The sequence below is a fragment of the Colobus angolensis genome, unplaced genomic scaffold (genome assembly GCF_000951035.1).
Source record: "Colobus angolensis palliatus isolate OR3802 unplaced genomic scaffold, Cang.pa_1.0 Scaffold158, whole genome shotgun sequence".
Taxonomy (NCBI): Eukaryota; Metazoa; Chordata; class Mammalia; order Primates; family Cercopithecidae; genus Colobus; species Colobus angolensis.
Window position 1 is genome coordinate 5,527,525 of NW_012114688.1, and position 25,290 is coordinate 5,552,814.

Here is a 25,290-nt window from a genome sequence, read left to right on the forward strand (position 1 = left end):
ATTGACCTTGTTTAACCTAGCAGCTCTAAACTTTCCCTTTTGGCCCTTCAAGATACATTTTGATCACCAGTTCTAAACAGACCCATTTTATACAAAGCATTGTTGAAGTTACATGTGGTTTTTATTCTGGAGCTAGAAAAAGAGAAATAAGCCCATAATGAGTCCACCAAGATGCCTTGGTCCTAAAGTCAAGTACAAAAAAGTATCTAGTTGACTTAAGGCAAAGAATCAAATCTATGTTTGGGAAGAAGCACATTAAAGTCAGAAATAATTCATAAGAGGTCACAGGAACTATTATCAGAAAGTTCTTACTGTAAATGACATCAGCATGCTTTTTTATATACTTTTATAATATACAAGCAAATCTAAATATTCTTTAACTTCCTCTAATTTTCATCTAGTCAGTCTTATTTAGACTAAGCAGAGGTATTTTTTCCTTCCTTCTGCCTACTCTTTTTTTCTAAGTGTTTATTTATATACAGAAATAGCAATAAATATATCAATATACTATCTGTCATGTTTTAGCCATGAATAGAAGCTGAGGTTGTGCCTTAATGGGAGAGTCTATTTAAATTGATCTGATTTTCAATATTCTGCATGACAACTCAGTATGTAAGTTCACTTTCCTTTTGCAATATTTTGGTTTGCCTTTATTTGTTTTTGCTTTTACTTAACACAATATTTTACAAATAATTGGGATACTTTAAAAATACTTCTATTGAGGCATTGTGTTGGTACAAAGGATACAAATGTGTGTGTGTGTGTGTGTGTGTGTGTGTATATATATATATTCTGCTTTCTGCCTTTTAGACATTCAGAATATGCATGCAAAGATATTCTCAGTGGTCTTGACAAGTACAGAGATCCATGGGATCAAAGAGATGGGAATGGGTGGAGATTTCCAAGAAATTTGAAGGAGTCTTGATAAAAGAGAGGACAGTAGAACTAGGTCTTAGATTTTACCAAGATGAAAGGATGGGAAGTAAGCTGGGAAAAGGGAATAGCAGGAAATTACAAAAATGCATGGTCTTTTCAGGGGAAGGTAAAAAGTTCAGCATGGTTAGGACTAACGCTGTGAGAGCACTAAGTTTTTGGAGAATGGACCAATACGTAACAAGTTTCTAGAAGTATGAAAAACCTCTAGTATGAAAAAAGGACATCACAAAAATTCATGTGAAATAATACAAAGTGGATCTCAGAACTCTAGATAATATGAGCTCTAAACTGTGTTTTCAAAGTGTGGTCCTTGGATCAGTATCATTAACATCTGTTGGGAACTTGCTTGAATGCAAACGCTTGGGCTCCAGCCTAGGATGAGACCAAGCACTGTGTGCTTTGCTAAGCCTTCCAGGTGATTTTGGTGCACACTCCAGTCATAGTTTCAGAGGTAGAAAGTGTGCTTTCCAGGTGTGAGGAATAGCACACACAGAAGTGTAGAGGCTGGAGTGAGAGTAGTAGTGGCGTGCAAGGAGCAGGCACAGCAATATTTTATTCATTAATTATTTCAGTTATTAATTCATCACCTAATGAAACAATTTAACTAACAAGTATAGAGTGGGGATTTTAATCTTGTAGTACAATTCCAAAAGTCAAAAAGTGTGAAGTCTGGATACTTTACCTAGTGAAGACAAAAATGACTGTAAAGGGAAGATCAGACTGAGGATCTGACAGATATTTTAAACTGAAATGGCCTACAAAATGGAAGAGGCTTTGTATGTTCTTCAATTGGACAGCAACATCAATAAAACAGGATTTTAGGAAGTTGGTAGTAAGACTATGTAACACAAGAGAACAAAGGTGGCTTAGATAACTTTTAGGTCTTCTTCATTGTAAATTCATACTTCTCTGTAGTAGAATCTGTATTATTTGAAAGTTATCAGAAAAGACCTCACCCCCCAAGTATATCTATTTTATCCTTAGCATAATCCTTAAAATTTCACGACTGCAGAGTCATTCTTTTGGGTTTTTTTTTTTCATCAGTTCCCTAAGAGAGTAAATACTGTATCAATTAAAATCCAGTCAAGAAAGAAATTGACAACCGGCTGAAAGCAATATTTCAATAGGAGGAGAAGGGGATGAAGGGACAATAGCAGAAAAAAAGCATCTAAAAGGAGAAGAAGTTCCTGCCCAAAATATATTTTTCCCAATTTGCACACCTGAATAGGGCTCCTTTGGCCCAAAACAAGGTTGGTGCCATTTAAAGACACAAGGAAATTAGGATCGTATCTAGAAATTTGTCTCAGAGTAAGATAGAGGGGAATGTTCTGATTATAAGCACAGTGAATTTTGGGTGAGGGAGGGATAACAGGTGGAAATTATTTGTGGCAGTTGAAAATTTGGGATGAAAATTGCTGTAAGCTGATGTTTTTATTTTGTGTCACCAAAGATGTCTATAATCCAGTGTTTTTGTAAAGCATTTAACATTCTCAATAAACCATTTAATTGACGTCATTTATTTAGTGGGCACTAAGTGGGGGGTTAAACTGAACATGATGTCCAGCCAGCTGTTGAATGTGCAGGTGGGAGGTCTGAACAGGACAGAGACTTGGGAATCATCAGCATGAGGATATGAACTTAAGTTGCATAATCCATAAAGTACACTATGCAATGTGGACCAGGATAAATCCCTGAGGAACATAAAGTACGCTATGCAATGTGGACCAAGATAAATCCCTGAGGAACATCAAAAGGAATAGTTAGGTGAAGAAGATCCTGAGAATTTGGAACTTGGATGTACTTGAAACTGCCTTTTAGGTATCATTAGTCCCAAGGAAACTTGTGAGTTAGTCATTTGAAGTGGTCACTCACCCATAGAAAATCTATTTATATAGTGTAGTGACTCTCTATATCCCTTTTAAAAACATACTGTTTCTTTATCATCTTACAACCATGTATTTAATGGTTAATTAAATATAAAACATGAAAATAAAGTACCCTTTTAAGGAAATAAAAATTAATCATTGTTTATTATGTTTATGCATCATCTGAAGCAATTGACTCATTTTGCTTTTTAAGCATATTTCACTTTTATTAAAAAAATTAGAAAGGTAATTTTATAATTTGATTCCCACCAAATGGGTAAGAGTTAGTTCTTATTCAGGATATTGGCCTTTATTTCAAGATGAAATATGACATTTTGGAGTCAAACTCAAATTCTATAACTGAAAGATTCTACAGTCCAAATTATAAGATGTCTATTTTGAAATACTGTTTACACTCTCCTCTTTAAAGAACAGAGTGTGTGTTTTGGGGGAGGTCAATGTCAATTTTAGCAAAAGTCTTATTTCAAAAGCTTCATGCTATAGAAATAAAAATAGAGAATCAGAACTTAGAAGAGGATCAGAAAAGTAATACATCAAATTCAGTACCCAAGGGTCAATACCCAAACATCACACTTGAGCCTGAGTACCAGACTAGACAGGGAAATATCAAATTGCTATGGAATTTTTCAGTACAATGAACTCAAATATAATTTGTAAATTATCTTTACTAAAATTATAATGATTTATAAAATTTAGTATAATGGTTCTCACTGAAAAAGAATTTTAATATTTTGGAAAGTACTCAATGATGCTGTATCTTCAAAAACATTTTCCATTTTCACTTCCTGAATTCAGTAATATTATCTAAGAAATTTAAAATATTTTCAAACATCTGGTGTATTAGTCTGTTTTCATGCAGCTGATAAAGACATAACTGAGACTGGGAAGAAAAAGTGTTTGCACATGGCTAGGGAGGCTTCAGAATCATGGCAGGAGGTGAAAGGCACTTCTTACATGGTGGCGGCAAGAGAAAAATGAGGAAGAAGCAACAGCGGAAACCCCTGATAAACCCATCAGATCTCATGAGATTTATTTACTATCACAAGAATAGCACAGGAAAGACCAGCCCCTGTGATTCAGTTACTTCCCATTACATTCCTTCCACAACAGGTGGGAATTCTGGGAGATACATGTTCAGATTTGGATGGGGACATGGCCACTCCGTATGGAAAATTCCACCCCTGGCCCCTCCAAATCTCATGTCCTTGCATTTCAAAACCAATCATGCCTTCTCAACTGTCCCACAAAGGTTTAACTAATTTCAGCATTAACCCAAAAGTCCACAGTTCAAAGTCTCAACTGGGACAAGTCTCTTCCCTCTATGAGCCTGTAAAATCAAAGGCAACTAGTCACTTCCTAGATACAATAGGGGTACAGGTATTAGGTAAATACAGCCATTCCAAATGGGAGAAATTGGCCAAAACAAAGGAGTTTTGGGAACTGTGCAAGCCCAAAATCCAGTGGGGCAGTCAAATTTTAAAGCTCCAAAGTGATCTCCTTTGACTCCACGTTCCACATCCAGGTCAGGCTGATGCAAGAGGTGGGTTCCCATGGTCTTGGACAGCACCACTTCTGTGGCTTTACATGGTACAACCTTCCTCCCAGCTGCTTTCATGGGCTAGTGTTGAGTGTCTGCAGCTTTTCCAGGAGCATGGTGCAAGCTGTCGGTGGATCTACCATTCTGGGTTCTGGAGGAAGGTGGTCCTCTTCTCACAGCTCCACTAGGCAGTGCCCTAGTAGGGCCTCTGTATGGGGCCTCTGACTCCACATTTCCCTTCTGCACTTCCCTAGCAAAGGTTCTCCATCAGTGCTCTGCCCCTGTAGCAAACTTTTGCCTGGACATCCAGGCATTTCCATACATCCTCTGAAATCTAGGTGGAGGTTCCCTAACCTCAGTTATTGACTTCTGTACACCCACAGGTTCAACACCATGAGGAAGCTGCCAAGGCTTGGGGCTTCCGTCCTCTGAAGCCACAGACTGGGCTGTATTTTGGCCACTTTTAGCCACAGCTGGAGTGGCTGGGACACAGGACACCAAGTCCCTAGGCTGCACACAGCACAGGGACTGTGGGGTTGGCCGATGAAACCAGTTTTTCCTCCTGGGCCTCTGGGCCTGTGATAGGAGTGGCTGCCACGAAGATCTCTCACTTGACCTGGAGACATTTTCCCCATTGTCTTGGGGATTAAAATTCAGCTCCTTGTTACTTATGCAAATTTCTCTAACTGGCTTGAATTTCTCTCCAGAAAATGGGTTTTTCTTTTCTGTAACATAGTCAGGCTGCAAAATTTCCAAACTTTTATGCTCTGCTTCCCTTATATTACTGAATAGCTTTTAACAGTATCCAAGTCACCTCTTGAATGCTTTGATGCTTAGAAATTTCTTCTGCTAGATACCCTAAGTCATCTTTCTCCAGTTCAAAGTTTCACAAATCCCTAGAGCAGAGGCAGAATGCCACGAGTTTCTTTGCCAAAACATAACAAGAGTCGCCTTTACTCCAGTTCCCAACAACTTCCTCACCTCCACCTGAGACCACCTCAGCCTGGACCTTATTTTTCATATTGCTATCAGCATTTGGGGCAAAGCCATCCAACAAGCCTCTAGGAAGCTTCAAACTTTCCCACATTTTTCTGACTTCTTCTGAGTCCTCCAGGCTGTTCCAATCTTTGCCTGTTACCTAGTTCCAAAGTTGCTTCCACATTTTCGAGTATCTTTTCAGCCATGCTCCACTCTACTGGTACCACCTTACTGTATATAGTCTGTGTTTATGCTGCCGATAAAGACATACCCAAGACTGAGAAGAAAAAGAGGTTTAATTTGACTTACAGTTCCACATGGCTGGGGAGGCCTTGGAGTCGTGGCAGGAGGTGAAAGACACTTCTCACATGGTGCCAGGAAGAGAAAAATGAGGAAGAAGCAAAAGCAGAAGCCACTGATAAACCCATTCGATCTTGTGAGACTTATTTACCATCATGAGAATAGCACTGGAAAACCTTGCCCCATGATTCAACTACCTCCCACTGGGTCCCTCCCACAACATGTGGGAATTCTGGGAGATACAATTCAAGTTGATATTTGAATGGGGACACGGACAAACCACATCATCTGGGTATTACTTAGTTGTTTGTCATTTTCTTAACAGTCATGTTATAAGATCTTGCATTTAGGTCTTTGATTCATGTTCTAACTAACTCATGGTCACGTGATCATCTTTAATTTAGTAGTAACTACCTTGAGCCTATCCTACAAAATGAGCAGATTAATAAAAATGTAAATATAAATGATTCAGCATTTTCAAAAGGGAGCTAGTTATTTGCCGGCAAGATAGATGGAAGAATAAAATTGGTTGCTGCTTGTTTTTTCAACATGCTTGATAGATACTTGCAAGAGCATAGGGTTATTAATCAAATGTCTACTTCAATGACAGTGTATATCTAACGCAATACTCATACATAAAGAGTTGTCAAGTTCAAAAGCTCCTCTAACTTGTAATGATTTTCTGTTTTATGCTTATCTTTCTATAGAATTTGAATCTATGAATCTATGAATTTTAAGGGAAAATTTTTTTGTTTTTTTGGCCATTGAATTCTTATAAAATGGCTAAACCACTGCTTTCATAATTTGGTAGTATTTAAACTCTTCTGTTTTGCCTGAGACCTATTTTGTTTGGGCATAAAATGAAAATTGGAAATCACCATTCTTATGTCTTTATATAAATCTATGATTATTATAGTTGACCTCATCCCCATGTGATTCCAATTACATTTTGCCATTATTATAATAACCATGAAATGTATTTTTTCAGCCCCTGAAAATATGTCTTGTGTGTATGACTTACTGGATACCTCTGTTTTGATATTCCACAGATATCTCAAACCTCAGTGTGTTTTTAACTGAGCCTTTCCCAAGCTCTCTCCTCCTCATTTAATGTTACCAAAATCTCATCATTCACCCAAGCCAGGAATTAAGAGTTACTAGAATTTTCCTCTTCCTCCCTTCTCATAAGAAATCAGTCAGGAGTCATGGTAAGTCTATTTCTAAAATATCACTGGAATCTGTTTTGTCTTCTACACTCCTACTAGCACTGCCTTAATTCAGAATCACTTGCCAGAATTACCAAAACAGCTTCCTCCATATTGTATCTGTGCTTCTGACATTACCTCACAAATTCTTTCTTTATAATGCTACTAGCATTACATTTTAAAATTAAAATTTAATCACGACCCTCCCCCTTAAAAATCCTCAAATTTATAAGAACCCAAACTCCTTACTATGACTTATAAGACTGTGATGATGACAGCTCCTAGTACCAAATGCCTTTCTGTCTTTTCATAATAATAGAATTACAACTGGGAAGGGGTTATCCAGCCAACCCCCTTATGTTATAATCCCCATAATCCAGCAACCAGGAGAGGTCATGTGAATAGTACTCACCAATGGCAGGACAGCAGGAGTGAGTGTGCCACTTACTGGTTCACACCTTAAAGTGAAAGTCTTGGGCACAGCCACCCAGGCATGATCACACGGATGAGAGCCTTGAGATGAATGGAGTCTAATCCTGGAATCACTTTGTGGAAGAGAGTTGCTAGTGGACCTGTAGCACCAACCCTGAACTATTCCTTAAGAGAGAAATAAACTTTTGTTGTGTTTGTACTATTATATCTTGAGGCATTTTTTTAAACCATGATTTAGCCCATCTCAATACAAAACCTTTTATAATTCAATCGTTAATTACCTTTCCAACTTCACATTTTGCCAATTTTCAATTCCTCATTTGTGTCCTAAGCTCCAGCCTTACCAGACTATTTAAAATTCCATAGATAAGCAATGCACACTCTTGCATTTATACCTTTGTTTCTGCTGTTCTATCCACAGAGTTATACCCTCCCCTTTAAGGCCAGGTTGAGCATCACTACTGTAGAAAATTTCTCTTGTTATGGGTGGATTGTGCACACCCCTTCACCCCACCATTTGTGTGTTGAAGACCTAACTCCCAGTATGTAGAATGTGACTGTACTTGCAGATAGGGCCTTTAAATAAGTAATTAGGTTAAATTAGGTCTTCAGGGTGGGCCTGAATCCAATTTGACTGGTATCCTTATAAGAAAAGGAAAGTTGAACATGCAGAGAGAGACAAGGCATGTGCAGGCACAGGACACAAAGAGAAAGTGTTCACCTGCAAGCCAAAGAGAGAAGCCACAAACAAAACTAAACCTGCCAACATGTTGATTTTAGACTCTTCGCCTCCAGGACTGTGGGAATATACATTTCTGTTAAGTCACCCAGTCTGTGGGTATTTTGTTACGGCAGCCCTGGTAAACTAATATACCCCTCGAGGTAGGATGTTTTCTTCTCTGAAATTTTATAGCATCCTGAGTGTACCCCATTTATCAAATATCTTTGCTATTTTTCAATCAGTGATTTACTTGTCTGTCTCCTCAACTAGTCTGTCAGCCTTTGAGGGAAAGCCTATCTACAAATCTGCTGCCTTACCTCCTGACAACATGTTTTGAAATTCATAAGAAATGGATAAATATTCATTAGAATGGATTAATTTCTTTTCCACAACTTGCAACTTAACAGCAAGTAAATAAGCAAGTAGTTTGAGTTATTATTTGTTGTCTAGATTCTTTACATATATATGGCCAGGGTGACAATCATGTAGCCTGATTTTGATACAAGATTTCATTATTGGAGATTGACTTGCCATTTTTCATATTGTTGTGTGGACATTTTTAAAGGCATAGATTCTATACCTTTGCAGATTTACTAAAGTCCAGAAGATAAAGATGAATTTTATAGCAGGAACAAGATCTTCTGTCAGTAAGGTTGGTTGTGATGTTGCAGTGGACTGCTTTTGGTATTTTTGTCAACATTACAATAGCCTTATTTTTCCAAGAATTACCCCCAAACCAAGCAGTTGGTTTAACCCAGTCTCTATGTCATCCTTGGTTGGACAAGAATGGTCACTAGATACAAGTTTGACTAACAATATTTTTTTTCCACAAATTTTGAATTGAGAATGAGGGAAACTAATTTTGATCTCTTCTGAGTGGCTGAAACTGAGAATTGTTGAGTAATCACGTGCATTGAGAAGGAGAGATATTTGAATGAAGACAGAGACATATCCTAAATACAGATGTGGAAAGAGAGAGAGAGAGAGCGTTGTAATACCAATTGATTTTCATTTTCTCATTTCAGTTCCTTATGAGGCCTATGGCGCTACTTGCTCTTGAGTTCCATAACATTTTTATATCAAATTTCATTTGGGTTAAGCTGGAATGGCCGGGCGTGGTGGCTCACGCCTGTAATCCCAGCACTTTGGGAGGCCGAGGCGGGCGGATCACAAGGTCAGGAGTTCGAGACCAGCCTGGCCAATATGGTGAAACCCCGTCTCTACTAAAAATACAAAAAGTAGCCGGGAGTGATGGCGGACGCCTGTAGTCCCAGCTACTCAGGAGGCGGAGGCAGGAGAATCGCTTGAACCTGGAAGGGGGAGGTTGTAGTGAGCCAAGATTGGGCCACTGCACTCCAGCCAGGGAGACAGAGTGAGACTCCATGTCAAAAAAATAAAAAAAAATAAAAATAAGCTGGAATGAATTTCTGTCATTTGCAATAAAAAAGAGTACTTACTTAAATCAATTAGATAGTATAGTTGACATATGTAATTTTTAATCACTCAAGTCATTCTTCCTTGATGCTAGTAATAATGATTCAATTATCTTTTTTGGAGCCACTTTCCTCTATTCTAGTCTATAAGGTTCATTAGGGTCAAGCATAGTGCAAGGTAATTAGCTCAAGAAGAAACATAGAGATACATGACCTAAACTAGGTCAATAACTCTATCAGCTATATTTGCTGGAACTTCTGAGAAATTTTGAGAAGTCAAAGCAATTTTTTTCCCACTGAAGTTTCTCAAATGGTAAAGACAACAGCTTGAAGCTCCTGGTTGCCATGTTACTACCATGAAAAGAGTACCTTTGAGAATGAAACCAGTACAGAAGAAGTCAGCGCAAGAGACAGAAAAACCCAGATTCTTCGCACATCATTTAAGCACCAAGGTCCATCCATTTCTGAAGTCCTAGACTTTTGAGGTATTTCATCAATAAATGTCATTTTTTAAATCTGAATTTTGTTGTTGCTTGAAACAAAAAGTCCAGATAAACATGGACAGCATTTCTTTGTATGTCTTTGAGCTGGTGAACTTTTATTATATATACCCAGCACCAAATTGAATGCCTAACCCTGTACTCTTGGGATTGTGTTGATATCTGCTTTCCCTAGTCCCCTCACAGGTGAAGTCCCTGAAGTCGCTCACTTGCAGAGTCAGATATCTCTGAATTTAAGTCCCAGCTCCACCACATACCACTTTTATGAATTTACGCAAGTTACTTAGTTTTCTCCTTTATTTATCATATACTTGCCTAGCAATTTCCTGAGGCAGTCACCATTTGAAGCTCTTTATACTCTTGGAAAGCTAAAAACTTGAGAACTATCTCACTCCTAGTTTACAAATGAAGTGGGTAACAGACAGAGTTAAGTAAATTTCCCCAAATAGATGATAACAGAATCAATAAGAACCGGAAGACAGACCCAGGAAACTTGGTTCTACAGTGCATGCCCTTTACCACTACTCAACCTGCCGTGCTAAACTATGGCAAGTAATAAAATAATCTTGCTTCCTGCTGGCTGTGGTGAGGTTTCATTGATAATCTGCATAAAACATCTTACACAATAACAGGCAAGCGTATAGTAAGCCAGTCTGCAGTGTCTGGAATTAGTTAGTCCATTTCTGTAAAGCTGGTGTATCTGGTAAGCCCTGGGTTTTCATGGACCCACCACACCAAAATGATCTCCAATAGTCCACTCAACTGGCACAGTTTGCCTACCAGGACTTCTGCTATAGGTTTTCTATTTGACACTTCTATTTCCAATTGGACTGTGGCCCAGAACTAACCTTCAGCTCATTTGACTGGGGTCCTGACTATTTGTGTTCCAGGAATCAGATATGCATGCTCACAGGTCTTATGTTTCCAGTTCTGCTACACTTTATTTTCACTGGTTGATTTGCCCCTACATGTCCTTGAGCAGGCTTATATAATTCCAGTTATAGTAACTATATAAGTAGGTTTTCAGTGACCTGGGATAGCATGGTACATTAGAAAAGGAGTAAACTCAAGAGTTCCAGGACTAGGTTTGTATCTCAGCCTCAGCACTCTGTTTTTGGGGAAGTCAATGATCCGCTCTATACCTTAGTTTTCATTATCAGTAAAAATAGAGAGAAAACTTCTTACTCTCAGGGTCATTATTAGAATTAAACATTGTATCTTCTGTGGATATATCTAACACCATGTTTAAGCTAAAGTAGGTGATACAGTTTGGCTGTGTCCCCACCCAAATTTCAACTTGAATTGTATCTCCCAGAATTCCCACATGTTGTGGGAGGGACCCAGTGGGTGGTAATTGAATCATGGGAGTCGGTCTTTCCCGTGCTAGTCTCATGATAGTGAATAAGCCTCACAAGATATGATGGGTTTATCAGGGGTTTCTGCTTTTGCTTCCTCTTCATTTTCTCTTGGCACCACCATGTAAGAAGTGCCTTTCAGCCCCCACAGTAATTCTGACGCCTCCCCAGCCATGTGGAACTGTAAATCCAATTAAACCTCTTTTTCTTCCCAGTCTTGGGTAGGTTCTTTTCAGCAGTGTAAAAATGGACTAATACCGTAGGTGTGCAACAACTTTTTCTTTCTCTCTTTTTTGAAAGTAAAGGAGAGCTCCATATGTTTAGAAAAATAATTCAAATTAACCTTCACATTTGGACAATGCACAAGCTCAGGCTTTCCCACTGATATAGACTTGGGTTGCCGAGCTTCAGGTTACATTGCTGAGACATTAATGCTGTTGGGGTCTGAATTTCGTGAATAATTGTTGAGTACTGGCAACTAAAATAAACAATGTGATAAGGTTTAGAAACTTTGTTACATTCTATACACTTGTTTATCTATGTGTACATATTCCAAAAGTGTTTACACATATTTGCTATGGTTTGTTTTGTTTTGATAGGATGCATGGGTGTTCGTGCCTGGGAATCCTAAGAAACAAAATGTAAAAAAAATTATTTGTGGTAATCAAAACATAAGTAAGTGCTAGAGAGCACAGTCATGGATTTCATCATGGCTTTTAGCATAGTGAGTGTGATGAAATGATAGAGGTTTCCTGCAATGCCTTAGGAAGAGCCTGTATCACACTTCACTGCATAGGGACAGTAACTGCTCTCATATAAAACCAACACTCTGCAAAACTAGACATGAGTCTTGGAGTTTATATGTTGCCACTGATATGCTTTGGCTGTATCCCCACCCAAATTTCAGCTTGAATTATACATGGTAGGGAGCCGGTCGGAGGTAATGGAATCATGGGGGTCGTTACCTCCATGCTGGTCTCGTGATAGTGAGTGAGTTCTCATGAGATCTGATGGTTTTGTAAGGGGCTTTTCCCCACCCCGCTTTGTTCTGCACTTCTCTTTCCTGCCACCACGTGGATAAGGATGTGTTTGCTTCCCCTTCCACCATAATTGTAAGTTTCCTGAGGCTTCCCCAGTTCTGTGGAACTGTGAGTCAATTAAACCTCTTTCCTTTATAATTTACCCAGTCTCAGGCAGATCTTTACAGCAGCCTGTGAACTAACTAATACAGTCACTAATTTGAAAATGGCTGCGTATCAATTTGCAGTCATAATGGAAGTAGAGAAGCATAATCTAATCACTGAGCCTCGAGTCTCACATGCATAATAACTCCATATGCCATTAGTTTAGCAAGTGTGTTTGATTTCATGTACTTCATTACTTGTACAAGATATTTTTTAATCATACAGAAACAGATGGGCATGTTTCACGGAAGCAGATTTTGCAATAACTGAAAAGAAAAATGACCAGAGACATTTCATCTGAATTGTGAATAGTTTCTCAAGTGGGTGGATATTTTTTGCTTGATGACGATTATAAGTTCTTGCTTTAAGTGCCTGAAAGTTTAATTGAATATTCTGATCTTGGTCAAATTGAGATCTGTTGAATAGAATTTGGAAAATCTTCATCATAGTTACTGCATTTTCAGGATGATATTGCAACTATAGGTATATTATAAAACTTCACAAATTTTCTTTTCATTTTATTATTAGTCTGAAGCATATGTATCAGGTTCAATTCTCAAGTCTTGAGTAAAAGTATCAGGAAAGGCTCCTTGTAGCTTATTGTCATTAAGTAAACACATTTCCTGAAGAGATCTCTACCCTCGTCTCTGCACCCCAAACATGGATAAAGGAAGAACAGGGAAAAGCATACAGGTGAAGTGCCAGACCATGTTTGTCATCCATTCAAATATATTAGCTTAAGACATTATAATAATATGGCTGGGCATGGTGACTCACACCTGTAATCCCAGCACTTTGGGAGGCCGAGGTGGGCAGATCACCTGAGGTTGGGAGTTTGAGACCAGCCTGACCAACATGGAGAAACCCCGTCTTTACTAAAAATACAAAATTAGCGGGGCATGGTGTCACATGCCTGTAATCCCAGCTACTTGGGAGGCTGAGGCAGGAGAACTGCTTGAACCTGGGAGGCGGAGGTTGTGGTAAGCTGAGATCATGCCATTGCACTCCAGCCTGGGCAACAAGAGTGAAACTCGGTCTCAAAAAAAAGATGTTATAATAATACTAGGAAGTATCTTCAAAGGGGATACCCCAACCCTTTGTCATTCTTTGCTGTAAGTCAGCCTATTCTCTTTAAATGTTTCTCACTAGATAGAGGTCAGGTGCTGCCTTACAGGAAGGACCACAGCCTATCTGTGAGCTGCACTGCTTCTGCCAACCCTACTCTCTCTGTGGATGAGTCTCTTCCACAAATGTTCCCTCTAGACAGATGTCATAAAGAAAAGGAAAGGATGAATTAGAGCATGCTTCTCAAAAGTTCTGGCTAGTATTAAAATATTTTCTTTGAGTTAAATACTGGGCTGCATTCAAATACAGTTTGCATTTTATTCACAGAGCTCCTCCCTTCTCTCCTCCATTGTCTCTTCAGGTGTGGGGTAAAGGAGTGTTGGGAAAAGTTTATGTGGGGGAAGGGAGTTACATACACACATACACATCTACGGATAAATATGCAAAAGATCTGTTTCTTACAAAACAATAGGAACAATCTAAGTTTCTGAGGTTAAGGACTCCTCCCTTAAGAAGTTTAGTATTTCATAATTTTCTGTGTACCAAATTCAGTTTCACATTGCCTGTGCCCTAAATTGTTTTCTGATGTTGAATAATAGAAATAATCAAGCAACATTAAATTAATTCCACATCTCTAAGTTGTCCAAAGGGATTAAGCTCCTCCTCTTAAAGTGTCCCATAGCACCAGAGAATACTTGAGACACTGAATAGAAAAGGAAGAATATTCTAGACAGAAAGAATAGCAAGTTTAGACTTGGAGTCAAGAAATGTAAAATAGTTATAGCCGGGCGAGGTGGCGGGCGCCTGTAGTCCCAGCTACTGAGGAGGCTGAGGCAGGAGAATGGCATAAACCCGGGAGGCGGAGCTTACAGTGAGCTGAGATCCGGCCACTGCACTCCAGCCCGGGCAACCGAGTGAGACTCCGTCTAAAAAAAAAAAAAAAAAAAAAAAAAAAAAGAACACCAGAAAGAAATGTAAAATAGTTCAAAAGAGTACTGTTCAAGGGAAAGAGAAATAATGAAATTAGTCAAATGGTAAAGGTCATGATGGATTTTGTAAGCCTTGTGAAAGAGTTTGGAAAGCAATGAAAATGCATCATTAACTACAAAGAAAAAAACATCAAGGATATTTTTACTGAGACTTAACTTGCCAAATGATTTTATGGACCCTTGAGGCATTCTAGTTTGTGTTGCCCAGATATTTCATCTATAGAGAGAGATACTGATGCTGGCACAGGTAGGTGAAGGTCTCGATACTCTAGGGTAGCACTGTTCAATACAACTTTCCATTCTGTCCAATATGATTACCAGTAGTTACATGTGGCTACCAAGAACTTGAAATGTAGCTAGCATAATGGTAATTTAATTTAAGGCAGTGGATAGTGGAGGAAAACAGAGATAGGCTTGCTGGGGATTAGACACTGGGAATATGGGCAGAACTCCAAAACCTCCTCTGCAAATCCAGATCAACATTAAGAATATGGCAAAGTTCAGTGAATGTGGGACATAACAAATCTAAAGAGTAAATGTGTCAAAGTCCAGAGGCAAATTCCCAGCACACACTGGCAGGAGTTAAGGAGTGAAGGAAGACGTGAAGAAGGGTCAGGAAAATTTTAAACTTGATTTGTTAGAGTTATTTCAGAAGGTACAGAGTGTGATCTCCATGGATTAACTTTCAGTGGTCTTAAACAAGAAACAGATTGAAGTAAAATACCTATTGCATATGGAGGGATTAACCAACCAAGAGGAAAACAAAGTTAAGGACATCCTGAGTGCCTTACTTCTTGTGCATCTAAAATGATCAACTGTGTAATAGTTAATATTTTCTACCCCAAACTGAAAGCCATTTATAAATAAATTTTTGCCAGAACTATGAAAGATTCCTTTAAATAAACAGACTCTAAAATAATTCAGGCAACTGATTACAAAGAATGGAGGCATTCCAGTAGGACTAATTCCTTCACCTCACTGAATCATAAGTTCCTCATAAGTAAATGACAGAGTGGGTTTACTCACCTTTCAGGGGACAAAAGGAGCAAGCTCTATTGGCAATTCACGACTTTCAAACAAAATCAATCTAAAAACATATAAGAAAGTCAAATATGCAAGAGATAATGTATTTTAGAGTGGGGATTTTGTTCTACAGAGATCTAAAGAAACTGATTTAAATTTCATAAATATGCTCTCCTTTTAGATATAATACCCAATAAATTCTAGCATTTCATGCTTTCTTTTTTTTTTAGACAAAGTCTCGCTCTGTCACCCAGAACGATTTTGGCTCACTGAAACCTCCACTTCCCAGGTTCAAGCGATTCTCTCACCTCAGCCTCCTGAGTAGCTGGGACTACAGGAGCCCACCACCACGTCCAGCTAATTTTCATTTTTGTTGTTGTTGTTGTTTAGTAGAGATGGGGTTTCACCATGTTGACCAGGCTGGTGTAAAACCCCTGACCTCAAGTGATCTTCCTGCCTCGGCCTCCAAAGTGCTGGAATTACAGGCGTGAGACACTGTGCCAGGCCCGTTTCGTGCTATTCTTTAAACTTACTTGCTTCCTTTGTAAATAAAGACACTATTAATCAGTTTAATTTTCATGTGTCCAATAGAAACTAAATGGTAACCATCCATTGCATGCTTAATTCCTTTTACCTTTGTCTTAACTCTACAGTTCCTTAGCTAACTTTTTATAACTACTTTCTGCATTTTTGCACCTTCATTTTCCACCCATTTTCGAATAATAAAAGAAAGTAACAATGAAGTATTAAAATTATTTGTTAACACCATTGTTCAGGAAAAACTTAGAGATACTGTATAACCTATAGAAAGAAGTCATAAGAAACAAACATTTGTCCGCTGATTACAAACCTCTAAATTTGGTGTAGGAAAGGTCATGTAAGAGTTTCAGTGCATAATTCACAAAAACACAGAGGTATTAAAAGAACAATGTATCAAAGTCAAGAGCAATTTCTTCTGTTCCCTGTACTTCAATATCTTTGCCTTTTAGTTTAGATTTCTAGGATATTTGCATATGATGGGGAAACATGCTAGTATACCTTCAGCAGGGAAATGTACGAGTAGAAGAAATGGAGATTGATTGGGCAGCACTGGTAAAGAAAAGGGAAAGAATAACAACATTAACCGAGGACTACCCAGGTACCTAAAGATACACTTAATTAACTCACATATTCTTCACAGCAATTCCTTCAATCATTACACAAATATTTCCTCAGCACCTCCAATGTGCCAGGCACTTTGCTTGGTGGATTCAAGGACAGACAAGACAAAGCCTGTCTCTGCCCTTGGGAAACTCATATTCTAATATAGAAAACCAAAGGTAAACATACGAACAGAAACAAATTACTACATAGCATAGGCACCATGAAGGAAACAAATGAGCTGAGATAGTAAAAAATAGAGAAATCTACTGTAGATAGGAATAGCAAGAAAAAATCCTTCGAGAAAGTACTTAAGCTGTTAAAGGAAGAAACAGAGCTGTAGCATGCAGGTGGTAGGGAAAAGAGTGGGATAGCATGTGCAAAGAACCTGGGGCAGGAACGATCCTTGTCTGCTGAGTAATGATTGGGCTGGTGGGGACAAGAGGAGACGTATTAGGAGCAGGGGTGGTGGTCTAGCTGAGAAATGAGTTTTGCCTGAATTAGGAGTTTTAGAGATGGAGAGAAGTGAATAGTACAAGATACATTTTGAAGGTAGAATCAACAGTACTTGCCACATTTACTTAATATTCTCACATAACAGATGAGAAATGGCCTGAAAGATTTGAAATTAATTAAAGTTCTTGCAGTAAGTAACTTCATGATGGGTTTATGAACCCTGCCTTCCTTAAAGCCCCTTCCCTTCTACTACATCACACTTACTAGCTTTGTTACTTTAGGGTTAATGTAGTTTTCATAGAGTCCTAAAAGTGGAAGTTTTTTTTACCAGTCTAATGATTTTGAATTAGAATATGTTTTAATAACCTGAACAAATTACAGATTTTCAGTTCACAAATCCATAACCTTAAGTCACCGAAGAGGGCACCAAATTCTACAAACACCCTTTACATATTTCTTCTGGACCAAATGTTAAAATACTCTTGCATTTCTTCCAGAGACGCACTGCATTACCACCATGCATATGAAAAATTTTCTGTTGACTAAAGCAGCAGTCTTGGCAATTCTGAACTGCGTGCTATTCTTACCATAAGTCTAAATTGGGTAGTTTAAGTGACCAACCAGTTTGTTCAGCTTTGCTAAAAATATGCCCATATTTGCCCAAATGGCCTGGCTTGCTGGTAATCTCCCACCTTTCCAAGTCAATCAACACATGGAAAGTGCTCAAAATAAGCAGGGATTAGAGTCGCAAACTCAGCTGGAGGAGCTAGCTTTTTTAAAACACAGCACTCTTGTAGTTATTTTCTTCACTGTTATTTTGTCTTTATTATTGATATTCTGGTGTATACATTAATGCTGTTCATGAGTACCTATTTCTCCTCTGTTCCGGCACATGATAGGTTTATACCTGCTCACAATGAGCAGTTACCCTCTGTATCTGGGGGCTCTGCAAACTGCAGATTAACTAACCACAGATCAAAAATATTGAGAAAAGAAAACAGTAAAAAATACCAATGCAACAATAAAAATAATACAAATAAAAAAGTGATACAGTATAATCACTATTTATACAACATTTACATTGTATTAGGTATTATAAGTAATCCAGAGATTATTTTAAATGTACAGGAGGATGTGCATAAATTGTATGCAAATACTACTATAATTTATAGAAGGGATTTGAGCATCCTGGGATTTTGGTATGGGGGAGGTGGTCATGTAACTAATTCCCTGTGGATACCGAGGAACAACCATACTTCTTCAGGTTGGCATCACATAATACTTGCTCTGGCAGTATTTAAGAGCTGCCATACAATTCTTCCCTTCTGTGTGCTGTGAGGTCTAGTGATGCTTGAAGCCTCCAATAGCCTGAGTCTCTGATGAGGACAATGTGCTTCCAAGTTCCCACAGCTGATTCCCAACAGACATGTTATATGGGGTCAAAGACCTTTTGTCATTTTTAAATGCTAAGATTTGGGGATTTGTTGTTGTTGTTACTGCTGCTACTATATATCCTAATCTTCGTGACTGGGATGGGCTCCTTCACATTCTTGATAGGAAGGAAAATACGAACTTTTAATTTAAAGGAATATGACAAACAGTACGGTTGGCAGAAAGTGAAGAGGTTTGGATTCAAATGCAACTAGTTTTAATAGCATCTTTGCAACTTAGTTGCTCTCTGAGTCTTCTTTTTCTCATCTGAAAAACAGTAATAACAGTATAAGTTTGCTAAAATTTAATAGGCAAAGTTCCCAGCAGGATGCTAAACCACAGATGATGTTCAATGAAAATAGCTATTTCTGTGAGGGGTAATGGTAAATAGACTAAAAGTATAGCAAAAGATAAACCACATAGGCATGGCTGAATCTGAAGAGACTGTAGAAATGGAGAACACTGTCATTCGTCCCCTCGGTTCTGCCTATCAAGCCCCTCCTAGTCATAGGCATTCTGTGTATGTCTGTCTCTTCTGTGTACAACTCATGCTTTCCCTGTCCCGTTCCCACTCCTCTGTCGCATGCTGCTCCCAGCAAAGTATATAGAAATCACTCACTAAGATAGCTGCATTTTAACAGGAATTAAGTTAAAGGGCTAAAGCTCCAAATTAGTATTTTAGGCCTTAGGTGGAAAAAGGCAGTGGATATCTCCCACCTGAACACAGGCTAGCCTGTATGATCCATCTAGCTTAATTGTGTCAACTTGTTAGGTCCATTAACCTAGGTGGGTCTATTGGGGCAGTCTTCATAAAAGATTTTTATGAGGCTTCATTTCATGAAGCTGCCCATATCTGCTGGAAAGACTACCATCATAGTTAGGCAGGATGTTCCATGGGGTCAGGAGTGGGGACTGGCAGTACTAGCGTCTGCCAGTATGTCTACATTATGTCTACATTACTCTTAAAAATGTTCAGACAGTCTTAACATAGTCTTCTCATATTAATCCTCACAGCAATCCTGCAAATCTGCATTAAGACCTTTGTCGTAGATGATGGAACTGAAGCTTAAAGGTTTTAAATCATTTACCCAAATTCACGTATAAGATAAGTGGAAGAGTCTATATTCCAAAACCAGTACCTCTGATATTAAGTCTAATATCCATTTTTCCCCTTTCACTATTACAGTTTTCTCTGTGTGAGAAAGCAAATTCAATAGTGTCTCTTGATGGCATTTTGCTCTCATGTTATACAAATATTTCTTTTTTTGTTATATAGTTGGGAATTTTAAATTCTGTTTTCTACATTTAACAACTAAAAGGAAGAAAAAACACATGACAGTTAAAAAGAAAAACTACAAATTTACTATTGAAAATAAAATTAAAGTAAAGTATTCTATATTGCCACGTTTTCTGGCTAAAAATAATACCCACGGTTTCAGAGAATTGTAATCTCTACCTATATGAAAAAAGAAAAGAGAAGAAAGCTAAGATTTTAGTCTCATCATTTCTTTAAGAAACTATAATTATTTTCTTATGGCTAACATAATTTCTAACATCAAGATATTTGCAGTCAGTTGTAAACAATGAAAATGCTTTGAAACTTACAATGGAAATACAGAATTTGTAGCCAGACAAACCTGGATTTGAATTCTAATAACACCACATGAATCTATAGGCCTAGAGGAAGTAAGTTAATTAAGCCATAATTTAGAGATGAGCCTCAAGCTTCTTATCTCTGAAATGAAAGTTTATAATAACAATCTCATAGAAAGGTGTTAGCTACTACATGACACAGTGGATATAAAGCACTTATAGATTGTAAACCTTAAAAAAGTTTACTTCCCTTTTCTCCTTGCATCAGATAGATTCTCATCATTCTAGAAATAACCTGATTCTTATTCTCAGGTAATGCACAATCAAGTGGATTTTATTCACTTGGTAAGTATTCAAAGAGAGAAAGTGAGAGAGAAGAAAGACGGAGGAAAGGAAGAAGGGAAGGAAGGCAAGGAGGAAGGGAGAGAGGGTAAAAATTCTACTAAGAAAAACAATGCTAAAATCAGATGGAGACATCTTCCTTCCCGCATGATCTGATATTGTTCCGTTAGTAGAGATTGGAAGCACTTGGAGTTATCCATCCTGCTCTTGTCCTCTTTCCCCAATAGAAATACAGGAAATAAAAAACGTTTTATAACACTTCTAATAATATCACTAGAAATTGGTCATTAGTTCTTAAAGCAGAACTTCTTGCTTGAAATATATTTGGCCCTATTTGATTTTATCATTCATTCAAGGGTGGAATTGTTACAGAAATATATTCTAGGGCCACTAATCCCATCACTATGGACAATTATACATTTTTTTTTTGAGAAAACCAACCAGATGCCTAATGTAAACTGAAAGACCTAAAGATATTTTTCAACGCCCAGTCTAGGATTGATCTTAACTGGACTTTGGCTGTCTATGGCATCTCAGGTAGCTATTTCCAACTTCACTGTAGAGGAGAGCCACTACAGGTTTGGGCAACTATCTCTACCATGAGAGAGTTAATTTCTTATATAATTGTGAAGTCTGAGTGAAGTTGAAGTGTGAACTCATTACAGGATATCGTGAATGTTGTTGAGTGGATCATACAAATGCAGTTCCCTCTATATTTCCTACAATAATTTGTATACAGACAGGTAATCTAAGTAATTACAGGCATTTATATTTATAATTAGCCTTTTGGGGGAACCATTTTAAGAAATTTTGTTCAGCTGTGTACCAGATTAGTGTCAGCTGGGTGTTTGTCAAATACCACCGCGACTGGGAAAACACAGCAAGAAGTGTTGATACAAAAAGAACTTTAGAAATATGCTTAAAGTTCCATTTTTTTTTCCCTAAAACAGTTGCATCACTTCTTAGAACACAAGCACATGTCTTTCAACCATGATTTTTCCTTTAAAAAGTGGGACATGGGTACACAAATACAGTGATGAAATGAAAAAGTACAATCAATGGAATTTTACTGGCACAATGTAAAGGTCAGGATAAGACTAACAATACATGCATTAGAAACAACACTGAAGAGTGTTCTGAATGATCATGAACTGCCTTTACAGGCTTCCAAAGCACCAAGATGAATTGGTGCCAACAACTGGACTATGGAGTCAAGAGACCAGCAGAGGCAGTTGACCCAAACTCAAGATGAAACTTTTATTAGTAAATATAGGCCTGGCGTGGTGACTCACACCTGTAATCCCAACACTTTGGGAAGCGGAAGTGGGCAGATCACTTGAGGCCAGGGGTTCGAGAACAGCCTGGCCAACATGGTGAAACCCCATCTTAACTAAAAAATACAAAAATTAGCCAAGTATGGTGGGCCATGACTGTAATCCCAGCTACTTGGAAGGTCGAGGCAGGAGAATCGCTTGAGCTGGAGAGTCGGAGGTTGCTGTGAGCTGAGATCTTGCCACGGCACTCCAGCCTAGGTGGCAGAACAAGGCCCTGTCTTAATAATAATAATAATAATAATAATAATAGAAGTAAAGCTGTTTGTTTTACTCTTTTGAAGGTTTGTCTGTGTACAGGACAGAAAAGTAAATTAAAATCCCCAAATAAGAAAATTTGAGTCAAGAAGGCAACAGTGAGACAACCATTACCCTCTATTTTCAGTAGTAACATCATACATCTGTTCGAATGTCCCCTTGTCCAAAGAATTATGTAAACCTTAATCATCTTTTAAATGGGCGTCATCTGATTTCCTTTCAAACTTCAACCCCTAAATGAGTATATTGCTCTGATTTGGAAACTACCAGGGAAAATTTTGACTATTCAGAGCAGTGAAGTCAGCCTGAGTTGATAACGTAAGTGCAGGCATTCCTACAACATTTCATCCTCTCCAATATAAATAGAGCAATTTCACTTTCATGTAATTTGATCGTTTAAAATCTGTTATGTACAACATAAATATTTTTCCCACCATGTGCTTTAAAAACTTTGTACTATTTATTTTTTGTAGGGAAATCTTCCAGATAATACAAGGTCAGAAATCTGACCACTTGAATTCTCTTCCTTTTTAAAATTTATTTTTAAATTTATAATTGATACAATAATATTACATATTTTTGGGATACAATGTGATGTTTCGAGGCACATATACATAGTGTAACGATAAAATTGGAGTAGTTATTATATCCATCATTTTAGATATTTCTTTGTGGTGACAACCTTCAAAATCTTCTAGCTATCTTGAATATGTAGTACAATGTTATTTTCTATAGTCACCATATTGTGTAATACAACACCAAAACTTATTCTTCCTGTATAATTTAACATTGTAGCAATTGACCAACCTTTTGTTGCCCCTACTTCCAGCCTTTGGTAGCCACTATTTTACTCTCTATTCCTTTGAAATCAATGCTTTTAGATTTCTCATGAGTGAGATTATGCAGTGTTTGTCTTTCTGTGTCTAGCTTATTTCACTTAATATAATGTCCCCCAGGTTCATCTGCATTCCTTCAAATGACATGATTTCATTCTGTGTTATGGTTAAATAGTATTCTATTGTATGTGTGTGTGTGTGTGTGTGTATGTGTGTGTAACTCTTTTTAATCCATTCATCTGTAGATGATCATCTAGGTTCATTCTGTATCTTGACTACTGTGAATAGCACTATAATAAACATGAGTGTGCAGATATATCATCAACACACTGATTTCATTTTCTTTGATATATGCCAAATGTAGTCTATTTCTAGTTTTTAAAGGAACCTTTATACAGTTTTCCATAATGACTATATTACCTTATATTTCTGCCAATCATGTGTAAGATTTCTCTTTTCTCTGCCAGCATTGTTTGTCTTTTTGAAAAAAGCTATTTTAACTGCGGTGAGGTGATATCATTGTGGTTTTGATGTGCATTCCTCCGGTGATTAGTGAAGTTTTGCATTTTTTAATATATCTGTTGGTTATTTGTATTCTTGTGAAAAAATGTCTATTCAGGTCTTTTGCCATTTTTTTACCTGATTTTTTGGTTTTTGGCTGTTGAGTTGTTTGAGTTTTATATACAATCTGGATATTAATTTATTAACAGATGCATAGTTTGCAAATATTTCTCTTTCTGTAGATTTTCTTTTCACTTCATTGATTATTTCCTTTGCTGTACGGGAGCTTTTTAATTTTATGTAATCTTATTTGTCTATTTTAGCTTTTTTTGCCAGTGCTTTTGAAGTTTTATTCAAAAAATCCTTTCCCAGCTCAAACTCAAGAAGCATTTCCTCTATCTTTTGCATAGTAGTTTCATAGTTTGGATCTTATGTTTAAGTCTTTAATCTGTTTAGAGTTGATTTTTGTATATTGTGAGAGATGGGGATCTAGTTTCATGCTGCTGCATATGGCTATCCAGCTTTTTCAGCACCATTTATTGAAGAGATTGTCCTTTCCCCAATGTGTGTTCTTGGCATCTTTGTCAAAAATCAGTTGGCTGTAAATGCATGGATTTATTTCTTAGTTCTCTTTTCCATTGGTCTATGTGTCCATTTTTATGCCAGTATTATTTTGTGTTGGTTACTAGAGCTTTCTGGTAGATTTTGAAGTCAGACAGTGTGATGCATCCAGCTTTGTCTTTTTTGCTCATAATTGCTGTGGCTATCTGGGTCTTCTGTGGTTCCATATACATTTTAAAATTGTTTTTTCTATTTCTGTGAGGAATGTCACTAGTATTTTGATAAGAATTGCATTGAATCTGCAGATTGGGGTAATATGGAAATTTTAATGATTAATTTTTCCAATCCATGAACAGAGAATATCTTTCAATTTATTTGTGTCCTCTTCAATTTTTTTTTTTCTTTTTTTAGATGGGGTCTCACTCCATCGCCCAGGCTGCTGGAGTGCAGTGGCAAGATCTCGGCTCATTGCAACCTCCACCTCCCGGATGCAAATGATTCTCCTGCCTCAGCCTCCCGAGTAGCTGTGATTACAGGCACCCACCACCATGCTTGACTAATTTTTGTACTTTTAGTAGAAACGGGGTTTCACCATATTGGCCAGGTTGGTTTTGAACTCCTGACCTCAAATGATACACCCACCTCAGCCTCCCAAAGTGCTGGGATTACAGGCATGAGCCACCATGCCCAGCCCCTCTTCAATTTTTTTCATCTATGTTTTATAGATTTCTTAATCGTAGCCAGGGCCGACATGTGTCATTGAGAGTTTTATTCAATTTTTAAACACTTTAAGTCCCACAGACAACATCATGTCAGGTCTTTAGGATTTTGGAGTTTAGATTTGGTTTTCTCCCCCCACCAACCCTTCTTGTTATGAGTTGATTTTGTCACCCCTCTCAAATTCATATATTGAAGTCCTAATTCCTAGTACCTAATGTGACCTTATTTGAAAATAAGGTCATTGTAGATATAATTAGTTAAGATGAGGTAGGATGGGCCCCTAAATCAATATGATTGGTGTTCTTTAAAAAGTGGGAACACGGCCGGGCACAGTGGCTCAAGCCTGTAATCCCAGCACTTTGGGAGGCTGAGACGGGCGGATCACGAGGTCAGGAGATCGAGAACATCCTGGCTAACATGGTGAAACCCCGTCTCTACTAAAAAAAAAAAAAAAAAAAAAAAAAGTGGGAACACACACACTCAGGGAGGACACTTCGTGAACCTGAAGACATAGATGGGTATGCATATACAAGCCAAGAAACTCCAAAGCTTGCTAGCAAACCACCAGAAGCTATAA

The 25,290-nt window shown here is 37.9% G+C and overlaps 1 protein-coding gene across 5 annotated transcripts in view; it reads right to left on the reverse strand.

Moving 5' to 3' along the window:
• Positions 1-25,290, reverse strand: part of PTGER3 (prostaglandin E receptor 3 (subtype EP3)) — a 208,185-nt gene that overhangs the window by 96,020 nt on the left and 86,875 nt on the right. Inside the window, exons 3-4 of one of the 5 annotated variants that reach the window (XM_011936913.1) lie at positions 18,814-18,838; positions 18,042-18,106 (exon numbers count right to left, since the gene is read on the reverse strand). The exons of 3 other annotated variants lie outside the window; for them this stretch is intronic. In XM_011936913.1, the coding sequence (XP_011792303.1) occupies positions 18,042-18,106; positions 18,814-18,838 (90 nt within the window). Of the gene's footprint in view, positions 1-18,041; positions 18,107-18,812; positions 18,839-25,290 lie in introns of those variants that run through there. One more of the 5 variants, XM_011936909.1, reaches the window with a different exon arrangement.